At 47.8% G+C, this 21,357-nt stretch overlaps 6 protein-coding genes across 6 annotated transcripts; 1 reads left to right on the top strand and 5 right to left on the bottom strand.

Annotated features, from left to right (window-relative positions):
- Nucleotides 1-573: 573 nt before the first annotated feature.
- On the bottom strand, nucleotides 574-3,499 carry N7478_012405 (karyopherin beta; the record flags this gene model as incomplete). Its single annotated transcript, XM_056928619.1, has 4 exons — nucleotides 574-2,280; nucleotides 2,349-3,152; nucleotides 3,290-3,348; nucleotides 3,460-3,499. The coding sequence occupies 4 exons, from the start codon at nucleotides 3,497-3,499 to the stop codon at nucleotides 574-576; spliced, it is 2,610 nt and encodes an 869-aa protein (XP_056773177.1).
- Nucleotides 3,500-5,027: 1,528 nt separating this feature from the next.
- On the bottom strand, nucleotides 5,028-7,840 carry N7478_012404 (uncharacterized protein; the record flags this gene model as incomplete). The annotated part of the gene is made up of 5 exons (XM_056928618.1): nucleotides 5,028-5,551; nucleotides 5,622-5,688; nucleotides 5,750-6,493; nucleotides 6,549-7,513; nucleotides 7,597-7,840. 5 exons carry the CDS (start codon nucleotides 7,838-7,840, stop codon nucleotides 5,028-5,030), a joined length of 2,544 nt encoding a protein of 847 aa, XP_056773176.1.
- A 410-nt stretch (nucleotides 7,841-8,250) lies between these two features.
- On the bottom strand, nucleotides 8,251-10,138 carry N7478_012403 (uncharacterized protein; the record flags this gene model as incomplete). The annotated part of the gene is made up of 3 exons (XM_056928617.1): nucleotides 8,251-9,792; nucleotides 9,848-10,052; nucleotides 10,107-10,138. 3 exons carry the CDS (start codon nucleotides 10,136-10,138, stop codon nucleotides 8,251-8,253), a joined length of 1,779 nt encoding a protein of 592 aa, XP_056773175.1.
- A 2,268-nt stretch (nucleotides 10,139-12,406) lies between these two features.
- Nucleotides 12,407-13,447, bottom strand: N7478_012402 (uncharacterized protein; the record flags this gene model as incomplete). The annotated part of the gene is made up of 1 exon (XM_056928616.1): nucleotides 12,407-13,447. One exon carries the CDS (start codon nucleotides 13,445-13,447, stop codon nucleotides 12,407-12,409), a length of 1,041 nt encoding a protein of 346 aa, XP_056773174.1.
- Nucleotides 13,448-14,410: 963 nt separating this feature from the next.
- On the bottom strand, nucleotides 14,411-16,337 carry N7478_012401 (Zn(II)2Cys6 transcription factor; the record flags this gene model as incomplete). The annotated part of the gene is made up of 3 exons (XM_056928615.1): nucleotides 14,411-15,316; nucleotides 15,388-15,531; nucleotides 15,606-16,337. 3 exons carry the CDS (start codon nucleotides 16,335-16,337, stop codon nucleotides 14,411-14,413), a joined length of 1,782 nt encoding a protein of 593 aa, XP_056773173.1.
- Nucleotides 16,338-19,827: 3,490 nt separating this feature from the next.
- N7478_012400 (uncharacterized protein) lies at nucleotides 19,828-20,686 on the top strand (the record flags this gene model as incomplete). The annotated part of the gene is made up of 2 exons (XM_056928614.1): nucleotides 19,828-20,108; nucleotides 20,161-20,686. The coding sequence occupies 2 exons, from the start codon at nucleotides 19,828-19,830 to the stop codon at nucleotides 20,684-20,686; spliced, it is 807 nt and encodes a 268-aa protein (XP_056773172.1).
- Nucleotides 20,687-21,357: the final 671 nt, after the last annotated feature.

Here is a 21,357-nt window from a genome sequence, read left to right as displayed (position 1 = left end):
AATTGGGGATACATGAGGTTGATAATTTGGGGAAAGGGAGGATACATGAGGTCTTGGGCTACATGAAGGGGCTGGGAAATGCTATAGGATGCGAAGGGGTCTTGTCTAATTAGAAAAACGACGTAGAAGTGGGAAGGTAAGAGATAAAGTGGTTTTTATCAAGAAGAACTCAAAACACAAGGCATGAGGGGAATGGAGGTGAGGCGGGGTTCATGTGTAAATGTCATCAAAGGGAATTGGGGGTACATGGAAGACCGGGTAATGGGGTGGAATTGTGAATGAAGAAAGTGGGAATCTCGAAGCTCGTGGGAGAGGGTGGTGAATTGAATAGAAACAACAACTTGTTTAGAGCTGCTCAGAAGCAACGATAAAACGAAACCTCACCATCCATTGGAGCGGAGTCCAGGTTGCGCTGGACGAAGGGTGGATGCAAAGGACCGGGAAGTCATAGCACCCGTAAACGGTTCATGACCAAAGCCTTGGAGGTCTGTTCCACGCGATTGGAGCATCGCTGGAACAAAAGGCATGGCCAGTGGAAGTTCAGTAAGCAGTCGGATGAAAGCTTAAACATGCTTAAGCAGCCATTCCGGTGCTCATGTTGATTTGGCGCTTGACCTGCTCACGGGTCCAGCGGGCAGTCTCAATGGTACGAGAGCTGTACTGGCGGGTAGAGCGAGTCTCGCGGACAAGAGTGGTGACCCACTCGTTACGGAAGAAGGCAGCCAGCTCGCCGTTAGGGAAGGCATCAGAAAGATCGCCAAGAACACCCATGGAAGAGCGCATCAATCCCTCGCTTCGGTTACCCTCTTGGGAGATAATGTGAAGCAATTGGAAGATGGACTCGACGAAGGGCTGGAGCTGGGTGATCTGAGGTGTACCCTTGTAGGAGAGCAGGATACCACCCCAGGCATCCATGATACCCTCGCGCAGCGAGACAATGTAGTCCACCATATCGTATGGCAGATCAGAGCTAGTGGTGACCGAGGAGGCCTGCTGGAGGACACCACCGACAACGCTGAGGTAGGTGTCGAAAGCAGTGCCGATAGCCTGAGCAATGTCACCGAAGGTCTCCAAGATAGCTGGCTTGAGCTGGTTGGTGGAGGTACGGAGAATGCCCAGCAACAGGTTCATGAAGCTGTCGCAGTATGGCTGAACCTTGTCGTTCAAGGCACGAGCAATGTCACTGACAAGACCAATGGCCATGGAGCACAGACCGGCCTCTTCTTGGTTGCCCAGTGCGTTGTACAGGAAAGGAGAAAAAGATTCCATGTACTGAATGAAGTCATCCTCAAGAGCGCTGGCAATAGCGCCAACAGTGGCGAAGACAACATCGGGAACACTAGACTTGGCACCAACACTTTGCAGGACCTGGATCAGAATAGACATGATACGGTCAGCCTGGGGCTTAATGTCGACTTCAAATCGTTGGACAATGGCCAAGATAACACTGGTCAGGCTAGTCTGCATCTCTTCGAGGAGGATACGGTCCTCGGTGCTGACAACCTGCTGCAGCATAGGAATAGTCTGCTGGAGGCGTTGAAGAATAACTTCGGAGAGATTGGCAACCATGGGCAAGCTGTCGTGAGCAGAGTTCATGACGAAGGAGTTCAGAACTTCGTATCCAGCGGTACGCAGCTGGTTATCAGCATCCTGGCGCTCAGTGACGGTAAGAAGAGAGCGGACGCTCTCCTCGAAGTGCTTGGAGAGAGGGTTGGTCTGAGAACCACCGTCGCCGGCAAAGCGGTCAGCGACGTTCATCAGAGCCCAGCAGCAAGAGCTGGCAATCTTGGGGCTGCTAGCAAGGCCGTTGAAGAGGGAAGAGATCAAAGGCTGCAGATGAACATCGGGGTCCAGAACCTCAGGGCAGCACTCGCAAACGCGACCCAAAGCATAGGCAGTGGAGTCGCGGACCTGGATAGAGCTGTCCTCCATCATACCGATCAGAACTTGCAGAGCTTGCTTGATCAGAGGCTCCAGAACATGGGGCTCGGGGCCATCCATGATAGCACCGAATGCAGCGACGGCGGCATCACGACGGTGCCAGTCCTCGTTGCGGATATTCTCCTCAACGAAAGACACGACAGGCTGGATAACATCACCCTGAACGCACTGAGCGTAGAGCTGAAGAGCCTGGTAAGCGGCGCGCGAAACATTGTACTCATCGTCAGTGGCATCCTCGTCCTGGCGGCACATAGTCTGCAGCAAAACTGGGACAACCTCGCGAGTCGCAACGCGAGCGAAGCCGAAGAATGGACGAGCCTCGCCGCCTTCTTGTTGGGCCTAGAAGAAAAAATCGAAGGTTAGCAAGACGTCTAAATTGAAATGGCTCCGTCGTTTGGAGTACATACCTCGGCATTATCATCTTCAATAGCGCTCTCCTCCTCGCAAACAGTGCACCAGAACTCGATGGCAAGCTTGGAAACCTCCTCTTCCTCGCTCTTCATTCCCATGATGCTAAGGCCAAACAGAGCCTTCTCCATGTAGAAGCGCATCTTCTCGTAGTAGGCGCCCATAATTCGGTTCAAGCAGCCGAAAGCAGCAGCCTGCACACGGACCTCCTCGGCCTGTGTAGCCTCGCAGACGACCTGCATAATGTAGTTTCGCTCACCCTCGTTGTCCATGTTGGTACGAACGAAGTCAACAGCATCACTGAGGGCAGCAATAGCAGCATAACGGACATCCATATTGGGTTCCTCACGACGAGCACCCTGCACAACAGCAGTCAAGATGGCATTGGAGTGTGCGGTCAGGCTCTGGCGAAGATCGGCATCTTGAGATTCACAGATAAAACCAATGGTGGCGAGGGATGACTGCTTAAGGTTGTCGCTGCCGCTGGCAACGTTCTGTACGAGGATGTTCATTAAATCGGGCCACTCGCCTCGAGGCAGCTCGATGGAGGCAATCGAAACGATCAATGTGGCGGCGGCACTTCCGGCTCGAGTATCGGAGTGCAGGGTCTTGAGCGCAAGCTCCTTGACCTGACCCTTGGTCTCTTGGGGGATTTGTGTGGCCCATCGTAACTGCACTTCACGCAGCTTGGCCTGGTCTCGGAAAGTGAAAGCGTTCTTAAGGGCGATACCGGCAGCAACACGGATATGGGCAGGGGTGGTATCGTTGGCTAGTTCTTGGCCTAGGGTAACGAGGTAGACAGCCTAGGAAAGAAAGAGAAAAACAAAAGAGCGTTAGCGGGCAAGTCGGTTACCGGTGTACTCGAGCCTTCTCCGTGACTCCATCGCAGTAATTTTTCGAATATCACAAGGGCTGTACAGAAAATGGGATCATCACTTACAAAGTCGACCTCCGCGGCGTGAGCCAGCTGCTGTTCAGCGTTGGAACGCTCTGACGCATCTATTTTGGGGGAGGAAAGGGTCAGCTGGTCTCCTCCTTTTAAAAATTAATTTCCCCTGCAGTGCCCGCAAGCAGCCGCAGGTTCAAATAGTCTCAGATAGAATCACGTACCAGGCGACAAGGTGCTCTGCAGCACCTGACGAGCATCCATGGTGGGCAGGAAAATGTGGGGGTAGAGAAGCAGAGAGAGAGAGAAAAAAAGAAAAAGGTGGAAAGGAAGATATTAAGCGCTCCTGATGCCCGACAGTCGAGGCAGAAAATCACGAGCAAACGAGTCACAGACCACCAGTAAACGTGGGCGTGTGGTGAAGGGAGAGGAAAGGTTGGCAGGTGTTGAGAAAGGACGGGGTGTTTTTGTGGATATGACGAGGCATGCACCAGATCTTTCCGCAAGGAGACACAGAGAGGCAAATGTGTCTTTCAGAACGCGGCCGTTATAAACGAGTTCAGGTAGAAAAAAAGGCTCCCGAAAATATTAGGATGGGGAGTTTGGAGCGAGGGACTTTTTTTTTTTATGTTGATAGAATAAATCGACGACAAAGACAGAATGAGGGATGAAGTCCATCAGGGAGACGCACGCTGATTGGCTGATTGCTGGATGATGACTGTGCCACACGTGACTTATGCCTGAGGTGTCGAATTGGGACTTTTTGCCCCTCGAGTTGATTCATCAACTTTGTCTAGATCATTTTAAATGGTATATTTCAAGGTTATCAATGATATCTACTAATACTATATTACACTCATATTCAATGTGTTCTCAGCAATATTAACCCTATCCCATCACCTGTCTACATGACACCATCTCCAGTCTTTTTTGTGCTGACCTTCTTTGTTATTATTATGGGTCCTCTGCCCCTCCATACAAAGTCTGCTTGTTTTGATTTTCCCTGAAGCACCCACCACTGAGTGGCCCCGGCGACCGATCCTCTTTTAGCCCTGGACACACACAAGGCGCAAACTATTTTCTCGCTGGTGGAGCCAATCCCAACCTGGTGCCTGACTAGTGGATGCGTCAAGTGAAAAAAATTGTGGGTGGCATTTCTAGAATAATCTATCAGTGAAAGCAAGGGGTTTTGCGGATCCTAGCTATATTTCGCGATACTAATGACAGGCTAATGAATACGACAAAGAGTATGTCGTCATTACCTATGAATAGATTGAGAATTGGACTAGATGATTCCTTGGAAGTTCATTGTTCACATAGACTACCAAAGCCTTGGTCCCAAGCCCTGGAGGTCGCTGTATCTAAATTTATATGTTCTAGATTTTCATGGTTTGTAGGTAGCTGGCACCTGTACCTAGTCCACGGGTGTTTATTTCCTTTTCAAATGTAAAACCTTTGAAGCTTGTGTTCCTCCAGGGCTAGTGGGTACTATTAATACTAAATGTCCCCTGGCTACTACCTTTTGCATCACCATAGTATGCATTCGAGTCCTAGTACCTAGTAGTACTCAAAGACAGGTATACTATGGGGATCATCTGGTAATATTATATTTTCCTCTTTCAAGGTTATCTTTGACCACAGGCATAAACAACAGGCTTGGAAATCCATACCCATGGATATATGTAATTTCTAATAAATGCAATCAAAGAAAAAGACCAGAACCATCCAGCCATGCTAATTACGCTACCTCTAACGCCAAAACAAACATAGTACTAGCAACACCCCCAAGATCTCACTCATCCTCCCCCAACTCCTCACTCTCCTCATCCGAGTCCGACTCAAACTCCTCATCAGTCTCCCCATCCAAATCCAAAACATCATACCTCATCGCATCCCCATACAAAACAGAAACCGCCCTCCTACTCTTCCTGCCATTAACATCCATCCTTACAGGCTTCGCCTTCAACCCCGAAGCCGGGAAAACATGTCTCAGAACCCCAGACTCAGATAACGTAGCCAGATCAACCAAGACAGCTGGGATGTTAGGCTTGGACTCAGATGGGTGCGCGGCGCACTCAACATAGTCGAAGATAGTTGGGAGCTCGTCTGCCTTTTTGTGTGCAGAGACGGGTTGGAAGGGGAGATTTAGGAGATATGCAGGATTAGGATGGGTGGACCAGAGGATCATTAGGGTGTCGTCGTGGGAGAATTGGAGTTGTTTTATCTCGCCTTCTTGGAGGTTTAGGGAGGCGACTGAGGTTGTGCGGGTTGAGCTTACGCCGTTTATTGAGTCGAAGAGGACGCGGTAGATGTAAACTTTGTTGAATGTTAGTATTTGAATGATGGGTTTGGGAGAATAAGTAATGGAATGCGGTGAAGTGCTTACTGAGTGATTTTGTTGTTGATGATCGAGCTGCGACGTAGATGGAACATGGTTGGCGTTGCTCGCCGTCCTGATGTAGTTATGATTAGTTTTGCATTGTCTCGAGAATCCAAGAGAGACAGATAGCTTACCTCATAGCAGATTTTCACATCTAGAACACTCTGATCACAATCAGTATGAAGCGTAAGCGGTGATCGATGCAGAATTCCTCTCCGTTGCGTCAAAGCGATCTCAGCAAAGACCTTATCAAACTGTATCCCAAGTCGCTTCGTCAAATCATTCAACCTAGGCGCATCAACATTGACACTATCGCGGCCATCAGCCTTAACCTGACGCTGCTGCTGTAATATCGACCTGAAGTTATCATAAAACGACCGATCATGACCATCAGGAAGCCATTGATCACTACTATATTGAGGAACTGAAGGTAACCCCATCATAGGAATTTGGCGGATGAAGCTTCGAAGAATACTTTTGCGGAGCGCACCTGTAATATACTTCACTGTAGGTGGTACGTCGAATAAGTCCCGTTTCTCAAGAAGTTCTTCTTCTGTTTGAGAAAGGGGCTCTGCGCTCAGAATGAGGATTTCATGCTTAATCCATCTTGAGAAAGCGTTGAATTGCTCGAGCTCTTCGTTCGCGTGGTTCATTATACAGTGAGCGAGGAGGTGCAGGCAGTCTAGTGTCTCGACGATTGCGTTGAGTTTCAAGGTATCGAGGCCGAGGACATCGCTGAGCTTAGCGAATTTTGATAGTCCCACTAGTCGACTTAGTAGAACCTGACTCCGTTCTAGCGCGGGAAGAAGACATTCATGGGTGAGTCGTCTGATGTTCTCGTATCCACCAGCGACAGCCTTTTCCCACCTTTTATGACCCTGTAAAAGGAAACGTTAGAATATTCGCCTATTTCAGAAATGGAGACAAACATACCCTTTCTCCGACAATATCAACCAAAAACTCCTTCATCGGCTCAAAGCAATGCCCAGTCGCAACAAGATGATAAAACGCAGTAACGAAATCACAATCGCACTTCTCTTTTAAATCCATATCCACACTCCTCAAGAACCGCATAGGAAGCTCCTGTGCATTCTTCCACTCCAGCTCAATCTGCTTCTGCACAGAACCAATATACCGAAGTAAATTCTGCAACTGCGTCGTCTTCGACGCCAAAAGAGACAAATACCGCCCGGATTTAGTAATGAACCTGAGATCAAGCGTAACAAGACTCAATGGCGCATTTGCATTTGCATTTTCCGATCCCGAAGTAGCCGCAGACGCAGACGCAGACGACGAGATAAGAGCATGTGTCGAACTAACAGGATGCGACGCATGCCTCAGAATCCTCCTCGAATCCACAACCCCCACCATATCCCCAATAGGAAAAGATCCAATCTCAAAACAATCAAATATCCTCAAATGAACACTCCCATCATCGAAGCCCACAAACAAAACATCAACAGAGTCACTTGAATCCTTCGCAGAGTGAAATATAGCATCAATCGATGCTCTCGAACTAAAGAGATCATCCTCCGCACCTGTAGCAGGAAGTATACTCAGTTTTGGCAATGAGCTTTCCATGTCCATTAGTGCTAGCTCGCGGGGTAAATCCGCTTTTAGCAATGCAGCTACCTTAGAGGGATGAATGCCTGGTGTTAGGAGATCTTGAACGGAGATTCGACCCGCTGAATCATGGAGGTGCTTTTGGGCGGATTTGGAATCTGTGAAGTTCATGGCCCAGCCGAGACATGTTACTTTTGGTGAGGGGATTGGATGTTCTGGGTTTGAGACTGAGGAGCTTTGAAGCTGGTACACTGGGTAGTGGTGTACTGTTTTTCCGCTATACGCGCTGATAATCCGGAGGGAGTTATCACCACACGCGACGGCTAGTAAGCGGCCTGTAATATAATGTTAGAGCTTTCGTCATGCACGAGAAAGAGTAAATCAAATCATGTACTGGATATTGTTTAAGTCGACTTACCATTCTCCTTCCAGGCTACCGCTCTCACTTCCCCGTCTTCTTCGTTGTCGTCAAGGTAGGGGTCACCTCCGAATGAGCCACCGAATACTCGCTGTCCATTTAGTCGGAATACGCGTAGTTCTTCGTCTTCGGTCGCTAGTGCGATCAGGTCCATTGTTGGACAGTATGCCAATGTGTTGGGTTTACATTTCGCTGTGAGGGACTTTTCCCCGACAGCTACGAGCTGGGGGCCTTCTTCGGCCATGTTGGTTGTAAATTGAGGTGATTTCACTAGATGGAATTTAACCCATTCTGATTTGGGTTGAGACGGTGGTTGGGGTTCCTTGATGGGGTTTGGGATTTGGTTGTTGAAGTTGTTGATCGTGGCGGATCGATTTCTTGGCGCGTTGGATGTTTTGTGTGGGTGCCGGTGCTGGCTGCAAGGGAAAGGGTGTTGTCAGATGCAGATTTGTTATTTTTGTACCACAATTATTATTTACGATCGATCTATTTTGATTCAAATATTCATTTGGAATATGATTGTCTTGTATAAGTTTGATTTCATATATCGTACGCTTTGTAGGTACTACTAACTCTATACTATGTATCGACAGTTGTAAAAGCCATGGTGACCAGCACCAGGAATTCAATATGTCAGATGAAAGAACCGCGTGTTTAAAAAGGTTCTCCGTCCATCTCAGCCTGTATCATATTCTTCAGGTAAGTGAGTTCATCCATCATCTCCTGCATGGTAGCCTTCCCCCGGAACGAGGAAGCATCGCTTCGCCGAGACTGTGCGCCGGATTCGTGACTGTCATTCTCCTGGACAAGAATTGGTGATCCGCCACGGCTCTGTGCGAGAGAGAGAGCTTCCATTGATTCCAAAGCGCTGAATAGTGCTGCATGACGCTTTGGGTTTCTTTCCACCTCGTCCATCTGATCGATGCCAAGACCAGATCCAGAGAAACGATCGTCTGACATGGAGACGGTGAGCTGCGGTAGCCAGGGGATATCGCCGGATGCCGAATTAGGAGATGATGGTTTGGAGTGAACGGTAAGATGTGGGGTGTTGGGGTCGGTATTTGTGGCTGTGTCATTAGACGACAGATCGGGCGTTGTCCATTCTTCTGGGGCTGGGGAGTCGTAACTCTCAATGGGGAATGTTGAGTTAGAGACCATTGACTCGGGTGAATTGTCCTCTGTTGTCTCTGTATCTGTGCTCCATTCTGAAAAGCGGCTGTGCTCGGCCACGAACCGAGAGGTTGTAGACTCGTCTGCAGTCATGCTAGAGAAATGACTATGCAAGACTTGAGCTTCTAAGGCTCGATCTTTCTCGTCTATAGCGCGCACAGCTTCGTCCATGACAGAGGAAGGCGTATTGGGGAGACTAGGAAGCCTCTTATCATTGACATCAGGTCCGGTTGGAGTCATGTCATCAGAGCCATTCCTGGTATGTGAGAAGGCCTGGGTATCTTTCATAGCACGTTGACTGTCGGTAGAACTCGGGTTGGAGCTATTACCCGCGGACTTGGCGACACTGGGCTTGTGCTTTTGAGTTCGAGTATCCACCGTTAGTAGATTTCGAGATTGACCAGCATTCCCACCGGTTGCCTTGAGCGCACGACGGTCTTGAATGGTAGATGCAGCGGGACCTTCGGTATGCTTCGCGGATGGAGAGACTGGACCAGAGTTGACGCAGATACCGGGAACGTTACGGTGCTCGTTAACAACAAGATTCTCCCGGCGCGGAGGTTCGGGAAAGGCGTAGGCATTCGCCCTTGGTGAAGGCCCTGAACGCTTCTGGGTCAAGGCATGACGAAGTCCAAGACCCCGTGGAGGAGACTTAGATCGTCCGTCGTTAGACTGGTTGTACCTCCTAGCACTATTGGGCTGAGAGATACTTCGGTGAATTAAACCACCAAAGGGAGAGGTGCTGGGAGTATTTGAGGAGTCCTGATCGGGGCTGGGAATCGAAGTTTGAAGACGAGCCAGATCGGGCTTTGGCGGCTTGCGCGGATTCATGAATTTGTCTTCTGGGTTCATCGTACGATAGTCTTCTTTTTGTGAGCTGCCACTGTTGGAGCGACCGTGGGCGCGACTATCGGGTAGGATGATGGGAACATTTAGTACGTTCAATGGTTGGCCTGGCAGAAGAGGACATTTCGTAGTCACGGGCTCAGCCTCGCTATAGAATTCCACGTCGTCGTTCAACAAATACTGGTGAACATTAGTTTTTGTGTTTCGAGTGAAGAAGGGGTCCTCCATAACTCACAAAGTACCAATAAGTAGCACCCATTTTGAGTCCACCCGCACGCCAGTGATTCTTATCAGGTCCGTCACCCATTGTATCCATGAATGTATGGCATCCCCGCCAGTGGCCTGCTCCCATTCGCTTGTCCCTTTCCATCGCATATGGCTTCGAGAAGTTGTCCCATGATCCCAGCAGCTTGACCGATCGAATATCGGGAGTGGTAGTTCTAAGACAAGTTAGTCATTTGCAGAATTGCGATATGTGAAGACCCGACACTTACAATAAGAAAGTCATCAGGGTGGTTGCTATCATCACAATGCGATGATATTACGGGTAAAGAATGTATCAAAAGACCAGTGGGTGGGAGTAAAGCAACTGAATAGCTGAACGAAGAGGCAATGCTCTCCAATGAAGAACCAAAAAAGAAATGCAAACAATGGAAATGCTTGAAAGCGAAGGTGCTAAAAAGAGGAAGTCGTCAAAGAATGAAACACCAAGCACTGGCGGTATAGTATACAGCAAGGAAATGCAATGCAATGCGATAAAAAGACAGAACGAAAGGAAAGAAAAAAGAATGAAGATGCAATGATAATGAGAAGAAAGAGACGTCCGAGTCGAATGCAATGAATATAAAGACAACGAAGCCCCGTAGTCCAGCCGGGATAGTAAACAAAGTGTTTCTATAATTACAGATCACCCCTGGGGGTCAAGTCTGTACCTGTTTCAGATAATGACAGGTCTATTAATGGGTCATTCGAGAACGGTTTTAGTGGAGTCGAACAACGCAGACCACTCCATGGCCCAGCAAACTTGATACAGGAGCAGCGAGGATGCGGATGCTTCAGGAACCGCGAGGGGTTACAGAAGATCAGGCAGCTAGTCTCGAGTTTGTTTACCAGCAGGAGTAATTTCCCGGGCACGCTGCAGGGAGACAACACTTGGACCAATGGCCGTGCACGAACGCGAAGCGCCCGGATTGTACCTGCAGGACTAGAGTGACTCGGCGCTTCGACAAAATTGGATTGGGAAGAGGCGTGTTTCGGGGGGAGAGACGAGGCAGAGTTGTGTGCGTGTTGGAGAGGTGAATAGCTAAAACCCCAATTCTCGACGTAGAAATGAGGAATGTCGGAAGGATAGATGTGGTTATGACAGAATGGGAGATAGGGAGAAGGAGGGTTTTTTTTTTTTGGCGGTGACGCGCGCGATCGGCACTGCGGGGAATATTGAACCGTGATAGCTTTGGATCCCGTCACAGCTGTCGATCAGTCACGGATTCCAATAGCGTAAGTTGATCCTTTCCTCTTTTTTCTATGAATTTGATTTGTTATCGATTGCAGAGATTAGAGTCGGTGAATTTAATATCCTCATGGCTGTTTAAACTCAAATCAAGATTCAATAATTATGGAGATTCCCAAGCAAATCGCATGTTCAGGAGGAGATTATCATCTACAGTGGCTGGCGAACTCCGCCCACTTAACCATGGTTCTTCCCCCACTACTGCAAGGTACGCCAACTACCCGACGCAAACACGCGAAGATGTCGCTGAATGGGGATTTGACGGGTTGATCGGCTTATGTGGCTTATGTGGCACACCATGAAACACATCAGCTTGTCCCAAGTCCACCGAAATAATCACCACAGTGAGAGCCAGGTGCTCTGCAAGGGTCGAATGGTTCGCCCCCTGACGCCAAATGCCGTGATTAGGGATCGCCAGCCAAGTGGCTCCACTTGGGCGGCTCCTGAAATTGGTGCGGCGCGTGCAGATTATTCGTCTCATGTTGTGATTTGATTTCTTCGACGGAGGATGCCGAGAGAAAAATGATACTTGGATGCTGTGGCGAGGTTTCTCGTCGGCTCTTATAACCCATGAGGTTCAGTGTTCTTTTTGCCTATGTTCTCGCTGCAAGGCCCATCTCAAAAGATCGGACCTCATATTTGAGAACCGTGCACGCTAATCAACACACGGATCCATTGGCGTGATGATCGGACATCAGCGGAAAATTGCATACCCTCCAGCCATATCGATCTTTGAGTCCCGGGGGCTGACCCCAAGCGAACATTTGAAGCTATTCAAGAGCTAAATCCCTCCACCTTTACAGTCCCACCGTGATAGGAGAATCCCATAGTACGCGATAATCCAATTGCCCTCTAGGTTGAAGAATCACGGATGCGCGCCAATCCCCAAACGCGCTAGATGCTACGATCTATATATACACGAAGCTTCCCCGAAGTGCCTGCCTATTTTGCAGAGAGAGGGGGGAGAGGGAGAGGGAGGGAGGGAGAGAGAGGAGAGAAAAAGTATGGCTTTATATAGTAAGGGCTAGACGCTGTGTAATACACCCTATGTCAGATCACAAGTAAAAGCCCGAGAAGAATTGTGACAAGGATGGAATAATTGAGGTTAAGAAACACAATCTTGTGCTATATCCAGGTTGTGTACTAAGTAAACTGGAGCTTATTATACTCAGCCTTGGATATGCTCTCTATCGCTTTTCAATATATTTGGTCTTAGTGAATTTTCATTGTCAATTCGGTCTCGAGAAAAATAAGATAAAAGAAAGCAATGAACAAAATTCCTAATCACACCTGTCTTCGATCCAGCTTCTTATTCACAGCACCCAGCACACACTTCAAAATCCCCTGCGCATCAAGAGTTCTCCCCGTCTCCCCTCTCCAAGGCACAGTATCAACAATATCCCTCAACTTCTCATCCACGCACGATCGACCCAAATTATCATCCAACTCCTCCAAATATCTTCGAGCAGCCCGATCATTCCCAATCTGAAAGAACTGAATACCAACCTGCCACGGCACAGCCGGATTCGGGGTATCCAGTTTTCTCGCAACCTGCTCGATGACACTCTCCGCATCATCCGTGAACTCTCCATCGGTAATCACAATAATATTGACAGGCTTGACAAGTAGGCTTGGATCAAGGAGACCACCATGCTGTTCTCGGGATGCTTCCATCTCCTGTACGCAATGGACATAGGGCTGTAGGATGGTTTGAAGTCGTTTGCCGACCGGTGTTGCACCACGAGGTAGGACGCTGCTGAATATTTCCTGTACATGTGATGCTGTCGTGATGTTCTTGTAGCCTCCTAGAGCATTAGCTCCTGTAGTGGATGGACTGGAGAGGTGGTTGAGGAAGTAGATATCTATGCCGTCTGAGTCATATTGGGTGCAGATTGGGGTGATGGCTGAGATGGCTTGTTCGGCTTCTTGCCATCTGGGTCCTCGCATGCTGGAGCTGTCGTCTACGAGGAAGATTGTATCGAACTCAGCGAGGAATGCGAAGTCTGAGTCTGAGGCTTCGGGGGCGGGTGCCTGGTATTGCACGTCGTCGTAGGCTGGTGGGTCCCAGGTTGTCCCGCTGCTAGTAGATGATGGGACGGTATGTGATGGGGTCATGTTGCGAAATGGGTTGGAGGACTGTGTGGGATTTTGAGAATCCCTTTTGCCCTTGCCCTTGAAGAAAGAGAGGCCGTGAGTCATTCTGCTTTTTGTGGGTTTGTTATAGGGTGGTAGTGTTTCTTGAGATGGTTGAGGATGGACGGCAAGTCTCTTTGATGGGAAAGAGGACCAGAGTGGAGGAGGAATAGTCTTCTCTTGAAGTGGCATATTCGAAAGTCTTTATAATTTCTTTGAAACTCTGCTGTGGCCCAACTAAATGATGCAAGTACTATAAGTAGTATTTGCAATGAAAGGCTGTTCGACGATGGATCTGTTGGTTCCAATGAATGGACACTAATTGCTATAATATAAGAACTATGTAACAAAGAGATATATCTCATTCTTTATATCTAAGTCAGCGGAGTGCAGATCGGATGGTAATAGAGCCTGTCGTGGATTGCGGTGTGAGCCGGTGCAACCCGCAATTCTGGTCGAAACTCAAGTTCTAGTGATCCATGGATTGGGTATTACAAGGCAGAATAGCCTCATAAAAGGGCCAGGATAAGGGGCTACATTATGCAATCTTCTTGGAATCCATAGGGCTATGCACGGTTACCAGAGCGTTAGCGTGTCGGGAGAGAAAGCCTGAGAAGCGAACCCCGTGTTAAGTGGGGGAAAGGGGCGTCAGGCTGCTTCTTCATTTCTTGTGAACATTGCCTGAGTCACCAGGGTTAAGTTGGCGGCTGTCTCACAAGTGTTTTACCCGGGGCTGTGTAGATGTTTAACTCTACTCAGCCCCACGGCATCAAACACCCGTGGGAGGTCAGCAACCCCGCAGGGCAGACTACACTACGTAAAAAGGTCCCAGGATTGAGAAACAGACCAATAACAGACGAAAAATGAAATCAAGATCCCGTGTAGACCTTCTAGAGTGCGGGATGGATTTTTTTATTAAGTTTCTTGAAATTGGACTAGAAAGTAGTAGTCGTGGAAAAATAGTCTTCTAGAAAAGAAATATGTCATAATCGTCATGTCCATGCGCCCTCCGAGTCAATCAGGATCATCCCCACAGAGCAAAAATCAAAATGTTGAAAAAATAAATATCGAGTCACCAAATAGAAATGAAGAAGTCAGGGGCCAGATTATGGGGTATCGGTAAGGCAGATCTGTTAATCATGGGAAAATTGCCCATTAGAGCTCCACTATCGAGCCAGGGAATGAGTTTTGGTAACCTTTCGCCTGCTCAACTGCAGTTCTCGAAGTGGACATATTGGAAGTAGGCACCTCAGTGATGCGGCCTTGATCCAATTCAGCATCTGTAACGGAATGCAAAATACCCGGGTCGGCGGCGACAATGTCCATCAGCGCTAGAGCTTGATCAAGTCCATAGGTAAAGCCAACCATACGCAAACATTGTACCACCCACCGACGAAGTGGATGTGTCGCGTTCTCCGCTGTGCCAGCCATATACAGCGGCCATAATAACACCATGCCGCCCAAGTAGCTATCCGGTGGTGGGAGAGTAGGGTCGAACTCCGGTTTGTGAACGCCTAGGGCGTACGGCACACTACGGCAAATATCAACAGCCAAGCGACGAATATTCGCGCGAAGAGTCTTGCAATGGAGCTGGAATTCCTCGGACATAGATTTTAATGAAGATGAGTCGGACATCTGTCGGATGTGGGTTAAGATAATTTCGCTCGCTAGGATACGGGCGCAGCGGTACTGGTTCCATGTGTTGAAGGCCCAGAGATCAGGGTATACGTGATACTGGTCCTCATACGGAGCCAGTCCACGACAACGCTCTTGGAAGCCATAGTCGAAGCGAGATTTTGTATGGGTTTCATAGGTGAATCCAGCTGGTAGTGCTGCGAGCCAGGAGATCAGCTCGGCTTCAATGGCCGACGCCATTGAAATAATTTGCTGGTCATCGGTTATAACACCGGATATAATATCGGCACGGAGGTTAGAAAGTCGGCCGACAATTATAACCAGTCGATTGCTATGAGCTTCATTTGGGCGGAGCTTGAGGACGGTCCTCGTGTTCTCCAAGAGGGAGTCGGGTACTCTCGCGTCTCGTTGCATACAGCTAACGACCTATGCGAAGAAGGGAAGAAGTTAGCAAGTAAATATTAAAGCAAAGTGAAAATAAATATTTAAACACGTACGATCTGATAGCGTAAGTGCAAAAATAGACGAAGGCCGGCTTCGGTGTTTAGTTGCTCGGGACCCCTCATTTCAAGGAGGGCTGTCGCCCCTCTTATATGATTAGTCCAAGAGTCAATGTCCTGGGGAGCTCTAGAAGTGACAATCTAGGTTGAAAGTGGCAAAAATGTAAGCTAGGACATCCTTTCATCATGCAGATGTCGATCCTGAGGTATCTTACTTCGTATATGGCAAGCAGTACGACGGCCCCCAACGCCTGGTTTGACTTGGCCTCCTCCACACTGACCAATGCAGAATTTAAAAGCTCAAGCGCAGAACAATATTCTTTTCGCGCAATTTCCTTTAATGCAGTTACCTTCCTAACACGACATAGCATCGCGGAAGCAACAGCAGCCATGCTTGCTCGCATGGCTTTTGTGCTCTGAGTTCCACCAGGTTGCAAAAGGAACTTTTCCATGAAATCCACCATCCAAAAAGCGCCCGGAAATGCATTTGTGCGCATAAAATAACAAATAGCATCATCTTGATTTGGAGCCGATGGCTGAACCTCCATGGGAAGATTCGTGAAATTCAACAGTGTAAACTGCTGTAGTGGATCTGCGTTGAAATCGAGAAACAAATCTGGCCCCACCTCAACGGTCGGCGCACTCTCTGGATTCCCATCTGGGGAAGCTTTGCGACGAGTTCGCGCTGCTGACTGTTTTGGTCGCGATAATGCACGAGTTTCCGGCGGTGAACTCGATTTCCTTGTCTCTGGTTTAGTATCTGCATTTGCTTTTCGCACCACCGAGCTGCTTTCGTCGCGGAACATGAGCGAGAGCTGATCTCGATATCCGGGGCAGTCCCGCTTAGCTCTCACGCACTGCGAGCATGCCGGGCGGGCCTGATCACATCTGATCTTGCGGGATCGACAGTGGCCGCATCCTTTGCTTGGCTTACCACAGTACACCATGATCGGATTCGTGGGGTGCCCGACAGCTTGATTATATGTAAACTTGCGGGAGACCGACTGTCCATTAAATCTGAGGAGGGAGTTATGAGGCGTTGGGGGCGACTTAAGGACATTAGTGCACCGCCACTCGGCCTGATTGGTATGGCTGTTGGAGGCCCCACTAATCTGATAATAGTGGTCGAATCGGGTTTTTGGAGAGACATCCAGATAGCCATTTCGGGTATGCTGTGCGAGAAGATCTTCAAAAGCTTGGCTACTGGGCTGAGATTTAAATAGAGTAAAGCTCTGAATTCTGGTGCCTGGGTCTTTCCATCGGATATTTAACTACGATAGAAGTTTGGAAGGGGGCTTTGCTTTGAAATATGGTGGGAATGACGACAAGAACGTTGCATGCACAGCCACAGCTGAAGATTGGAAGAGCGACAAACGGGCCTAGATTCGTACGTGGATACTACTAGCCAGTATAAACACATGCATGAAATGCCATGCTTAGATCATAAAAATAATGAACATTTATCTAAAGCCCTTGGATTGATCGGGTCGGTCAGATCTTTCATTTAGAGCCAAACCTTAATTTATTCTATTGGCAAATGTGGGGATACCGAAATAGCATATCCATCCTCCAAGGCTGAATATACAGATAATACAGATAATACAGATCATTACATAGTAGGCCATGTAGCATGATTCAGATTCACGCAGTACTGAGGTTATTGAGCCGACTTCAAAGTTTTCGCGGCTATCCTCAGAAAGGCATGAACATTGAGCCAACAGGGACTTGCCGGTTCCAATGAGCATCTGCAGAGCCCGACAAAGATAATTTAGTGAGTTCAGCGAGTAATAGCCGAGAAGACTTATAGAAAGAACTCGGTGGTTATCTCTGAACGTCGGCGAAACAGCACTTCAGAGAAAGCCATTCGAGGGGCTACTCGTGGTTAAGTTTACGAGGAAGTATACATCCTCGACATTCAGATGTACTGCTTCTCTCGATATGCTGCATCAGACTTTAGCTGGAGGCTAGTTCATTGGAAACGAGCTTTTCTTCAAATCTTCCCTGTCACTCTGGCAGACTCCAGAGCATTCCTCTCTCGGAATACAGCCAGGCGTACCCTGAAAGTCAACGATCAAGCCCAACGAAGCTTCTAGTAGACTTTTTCAACTTTGCGTACAGGGAGATGAAGTTTCTTTGCAGTAAATTGGCGTAAGATGGTAATTTGTAAGACTCTGATGAGCATGCTGAGATCATGAATGCCCCGATGGCCCTCAGCGATGAGTGGATTGAAAGAACGAGTCTCGCGAACTTCATTTGGGAAACGCGGCGAAGACATGAAAGGTAAAGCGACTCCAGACATTGGAAATGCCAAGTATCCTCCGGTTCATGCTTGCAGTCTGCTTCAAGACGACCTAGAGAAACCACCCTTCACCTCCAATTCCTTTGCCCTGCTCAGGATCTAATCAAAGGATCACCGAGAAAATATGTACTTCTTGCTTCTTTTGCGAGAAGAATAAGAGGTGCTCGGTCGCTTCCTGTTCTTCAAATTTTCCGTCGGTCGACATTTGAATGATGATTTATTGTTTCATAAACTCGGTGCGAATATTCATCACAAAAAATCTATCGAGGTTTTTCGGATTGCGCTCGATGCTATCTCATTCCTCGATCTGGGGCTCATCCCGAATTTCAGGCCGAACCAAGGCTGAACTGATATTAACATGAAACCAAGTGTCGTACCTTTCCTACCAATCACTCCAAATGCTACCAGGGTGCCCTTGTATGACGAACACGAGCGGTGGTCTTGAGAATCCCAGCCATTCGAAAACCGAAGGTACAAAAATGATCTGCGCGATAGGAAATCGATTCAGGATAAAAGTCCGATCACATTATCCATCACATCCATGAATCCGCACAAAGTACCTATCCGGAGGCTCTCGGTGTTATTATAATCGCCAATTCAACGACACATGGACGCCAGTGACAAGGGCTCCAAATGGGAAGTTAACCCGCGATTAATGCGCTTTGTGTCGTCGCTACAGCGGTGGGGGGGGGGGAGGATCAGACCTTTTAGACCCTTGTAATTGACTCATTTATCCCTGTCAAAAAATGGGCTAACCCATGTCTCTTATGTCGGAGTGCCCGAAGTCTTTCCATCTTGAGGCAGGATACTCCACGTGATTTGGGGGCCATTCAAATTATCCCTGTCGATGACGCTGTGGTGCATATTCTGTATTATGATGCATGTACTAGTAAGTTACAGTACGCAGGATCTATAAAGTATCTCCACGGTTTACTATTATTAGCTTTTAAAAATTATTAACCTACGAAGGACTCGGAGTAGTAGACTCGGAGTACACTCCGTGCTGAATATACTCCATACTCCGCATGGTTCACTGGAGCTGAGCCTCCTCACGCTTCGACCTAAAAACAGCCATACACGACTTAACCAGACAGAGCTAGAGGTGCGAGTATTTTTATTTTTATGCGCGGTGTGTCGCTCATTTCTTGGCTGTAATTTTGGCGCTGCGCTAAGCCTAAAAGACGAGGCTATCCGTAAGGCATCATACACGTCGACCGTGACCGTCTATCTCACTATCACTAGACCCCGCAGAAGGCGCACGTATCTCAGATCCCGACGCAAGATTATACAGGGGTCCAATAACGATGACAACATGTGTAGGGATTAATTTTGGTTGAGTTCACACTAACGAACAAAGAAAGAAATGAACTCCTCGCCACCCATCTCGTCATTATAGGGGGCAGCTTATCTTATGGCCGACCCAGTCCAACAACATACCCTGGCGCCGACTTAATACTAAATACGAGAGATTTCCTTATCCTGATACCTGAAACGCCGATCAAACCATTATAACGAAGGAAGACAGTACCAAATGGCCCCCATTTCCCGAATGGAGAACTCCTCAATAAAGTAACAGTAAAAATGTAGGGCTGGTAGTGGCGGGACCCGCTTTTCTATCACAGCCCCCACGCATACTGGGCGCATGGTCGTCTGCAGGGTTACGAAACCACAGCCTGGTGGATCTGATTGGATAATAGTACTCGCGCTCCTTTCTGGATACGGTCTAGTGCGATTTCTATATTGAACAAGCGTCGCGAATTCCACCAAAAATGGAAATGAGATTTGCGGATCATTCGAAGCTTGTTGACGATGCAACTAAGCATCTCACTGCCGCAATCAGGATCAAAGAGTGAAAACTTTTATTTCTAATTTAGAATTTGGGGAAATTAGTGTGTTTTATTTCAAGCAGGTCAGCAAGGTTATAAAGCATTTCTTTCTCCCCAAAACTTGGCATTTATTTTCATTCCATTCCATCAGCCTCTCTCTCAAGCTTACCGCCCGCTTTCAAGCTTACTGAGCAACACAACACAACACCAGTCAATACTTTATTTATTCAACTCTTACTTTCTCGACATCCTTCATTCAACAGTATACACACAATACACTCTTAAGAGAAATATTTCACATCACATCTCATAATGGGCAGCTTCTCATACGCTGACGGTATCTCCGTCGCCGAGCTTCTCGTCTACTTCCCCTCCATCTTCCTTTCTGGATTCCTCGTCTGGCGTCATGGATTCAAGACAAATTGTGGTTACATGTTCTTGGCCGTCTTCTCTCTCGTCCGTATCATCGGTAACGCCGCAAACCTCGCCCGACTCAGCAAAGACTCCCAAGGTCTCCGAACAACCTACCTGATCTGTAGCTCTATCGGTCTTACTCCTCTCTTCCTGGCCTGCTCCGGTCTGCTCTCTCGAGCGTAAGCATATCCCCACAGTATCCAAACCAAACAACAAACTAACAAACCGCAGTAACCTCTCCATCCGTACAAACACCGGCGACAGCTTCCACAAGTCAACCTTCACCCTCTACCGTATCTTCAACGTGATTGCCATCGTTCTCAGTGTCTACGGTCTTACCACCCACATGGACGCCGAAGGTCTCGCCCACCCACCCGCCACCGTCAAGGTCAGCATGATCATGTACATCATCTCCTGGGTAGCTCTGAACTTCATGCTCCTCATCCTGGTCGGTCGTCGCTCTGGTCTCGAGCCCGGTGAGGGCCGCACTCTGTTGGCAGTTGCCATCTCCTCTCCCTTCCTGCTTGTGCGAACTGCCTACTCTGTTCTCACTTTCTTCGTGAACAACAATACCTTCGGGCTTCTGAACCCCAACGAGACCGTGCAGCTTGTTATGGATGTCATTGAGGAGTTTGCTGTTATCATTGTTCTCCTTAGCATTGGCCTTACTCTTCGTGTGCGCTACTTCAACTACACTAAGGCTGAGGAGGAGGCCGGTATTGGTGCTGTTTTCCACGGCCACTCTAACCGCTTCTAAGGGGTTGATCAAATGATTGAAGACTTTTCTTTGGATATGTTATGACTACAAATGGGCATGATGCTATATAGAAAGTATCGTATGCCAAGGCTATCTGTGGATCTATGATTGGACTTTCAACTTTCTAGACTGTCATATTTAAGTGCGCTGTGCGTACTATGGGGTTATGGAGCATGGGATGGATTTTTATGTTTTTATTATATTTCTTTTGTCTACTTTTTTTATATCTCTTTCGCTGTTTAGCGAAGTCATGTCAACTTGAAGCGAGTAATTATGCACGTCATTATGGGCAATGAAAATTTCAAAATTTGCTTATACACTGATTTTATCTTCAAACGTATTAATATTAATTTGGTCAAGTCTTATTCCCGATCGCCCATATTGCAGTATCGGGTATAAGGTTTCAAAATTGATCTATGTCATAAAGCTTACACGAAGCAAAGCTTATACATTACCCGCATGAAACTGGATACCCGAATAATCCACACTCCCCGTCAAATTGAATCACAAGTATCAGACAGAGTAGCTGCAGAAGTCAATCTGAAACAAAAAATGAACACTTTTGCGAGATACGAAGCATACATGATCATCAGGAACATGACAGAAATAGAACACAAAAATAAAAATAAAAAGGCAGAATAAACTCAATGAAGTGGATCTTTCCTGTTTTG

This window comes from Penicillium angulare, assembly GCF_028827245.1.
Source record: "Penicillium angulare strain IBT 27051 chromosome Unknown utg000011l_segment0_segment0, whole genome shotgun sequence".
NCBI classification, from domain to species: domain Eukaryota; kingdom Fungi; phylum Ascomycota; class Eurotiomycetes; order Eurotiales; family Aspergillaceae; genus Penicillium; species Penicillium angulare.
This window is presented reverse-complemented; position numbering and strand designations above follow the sequence as displayed.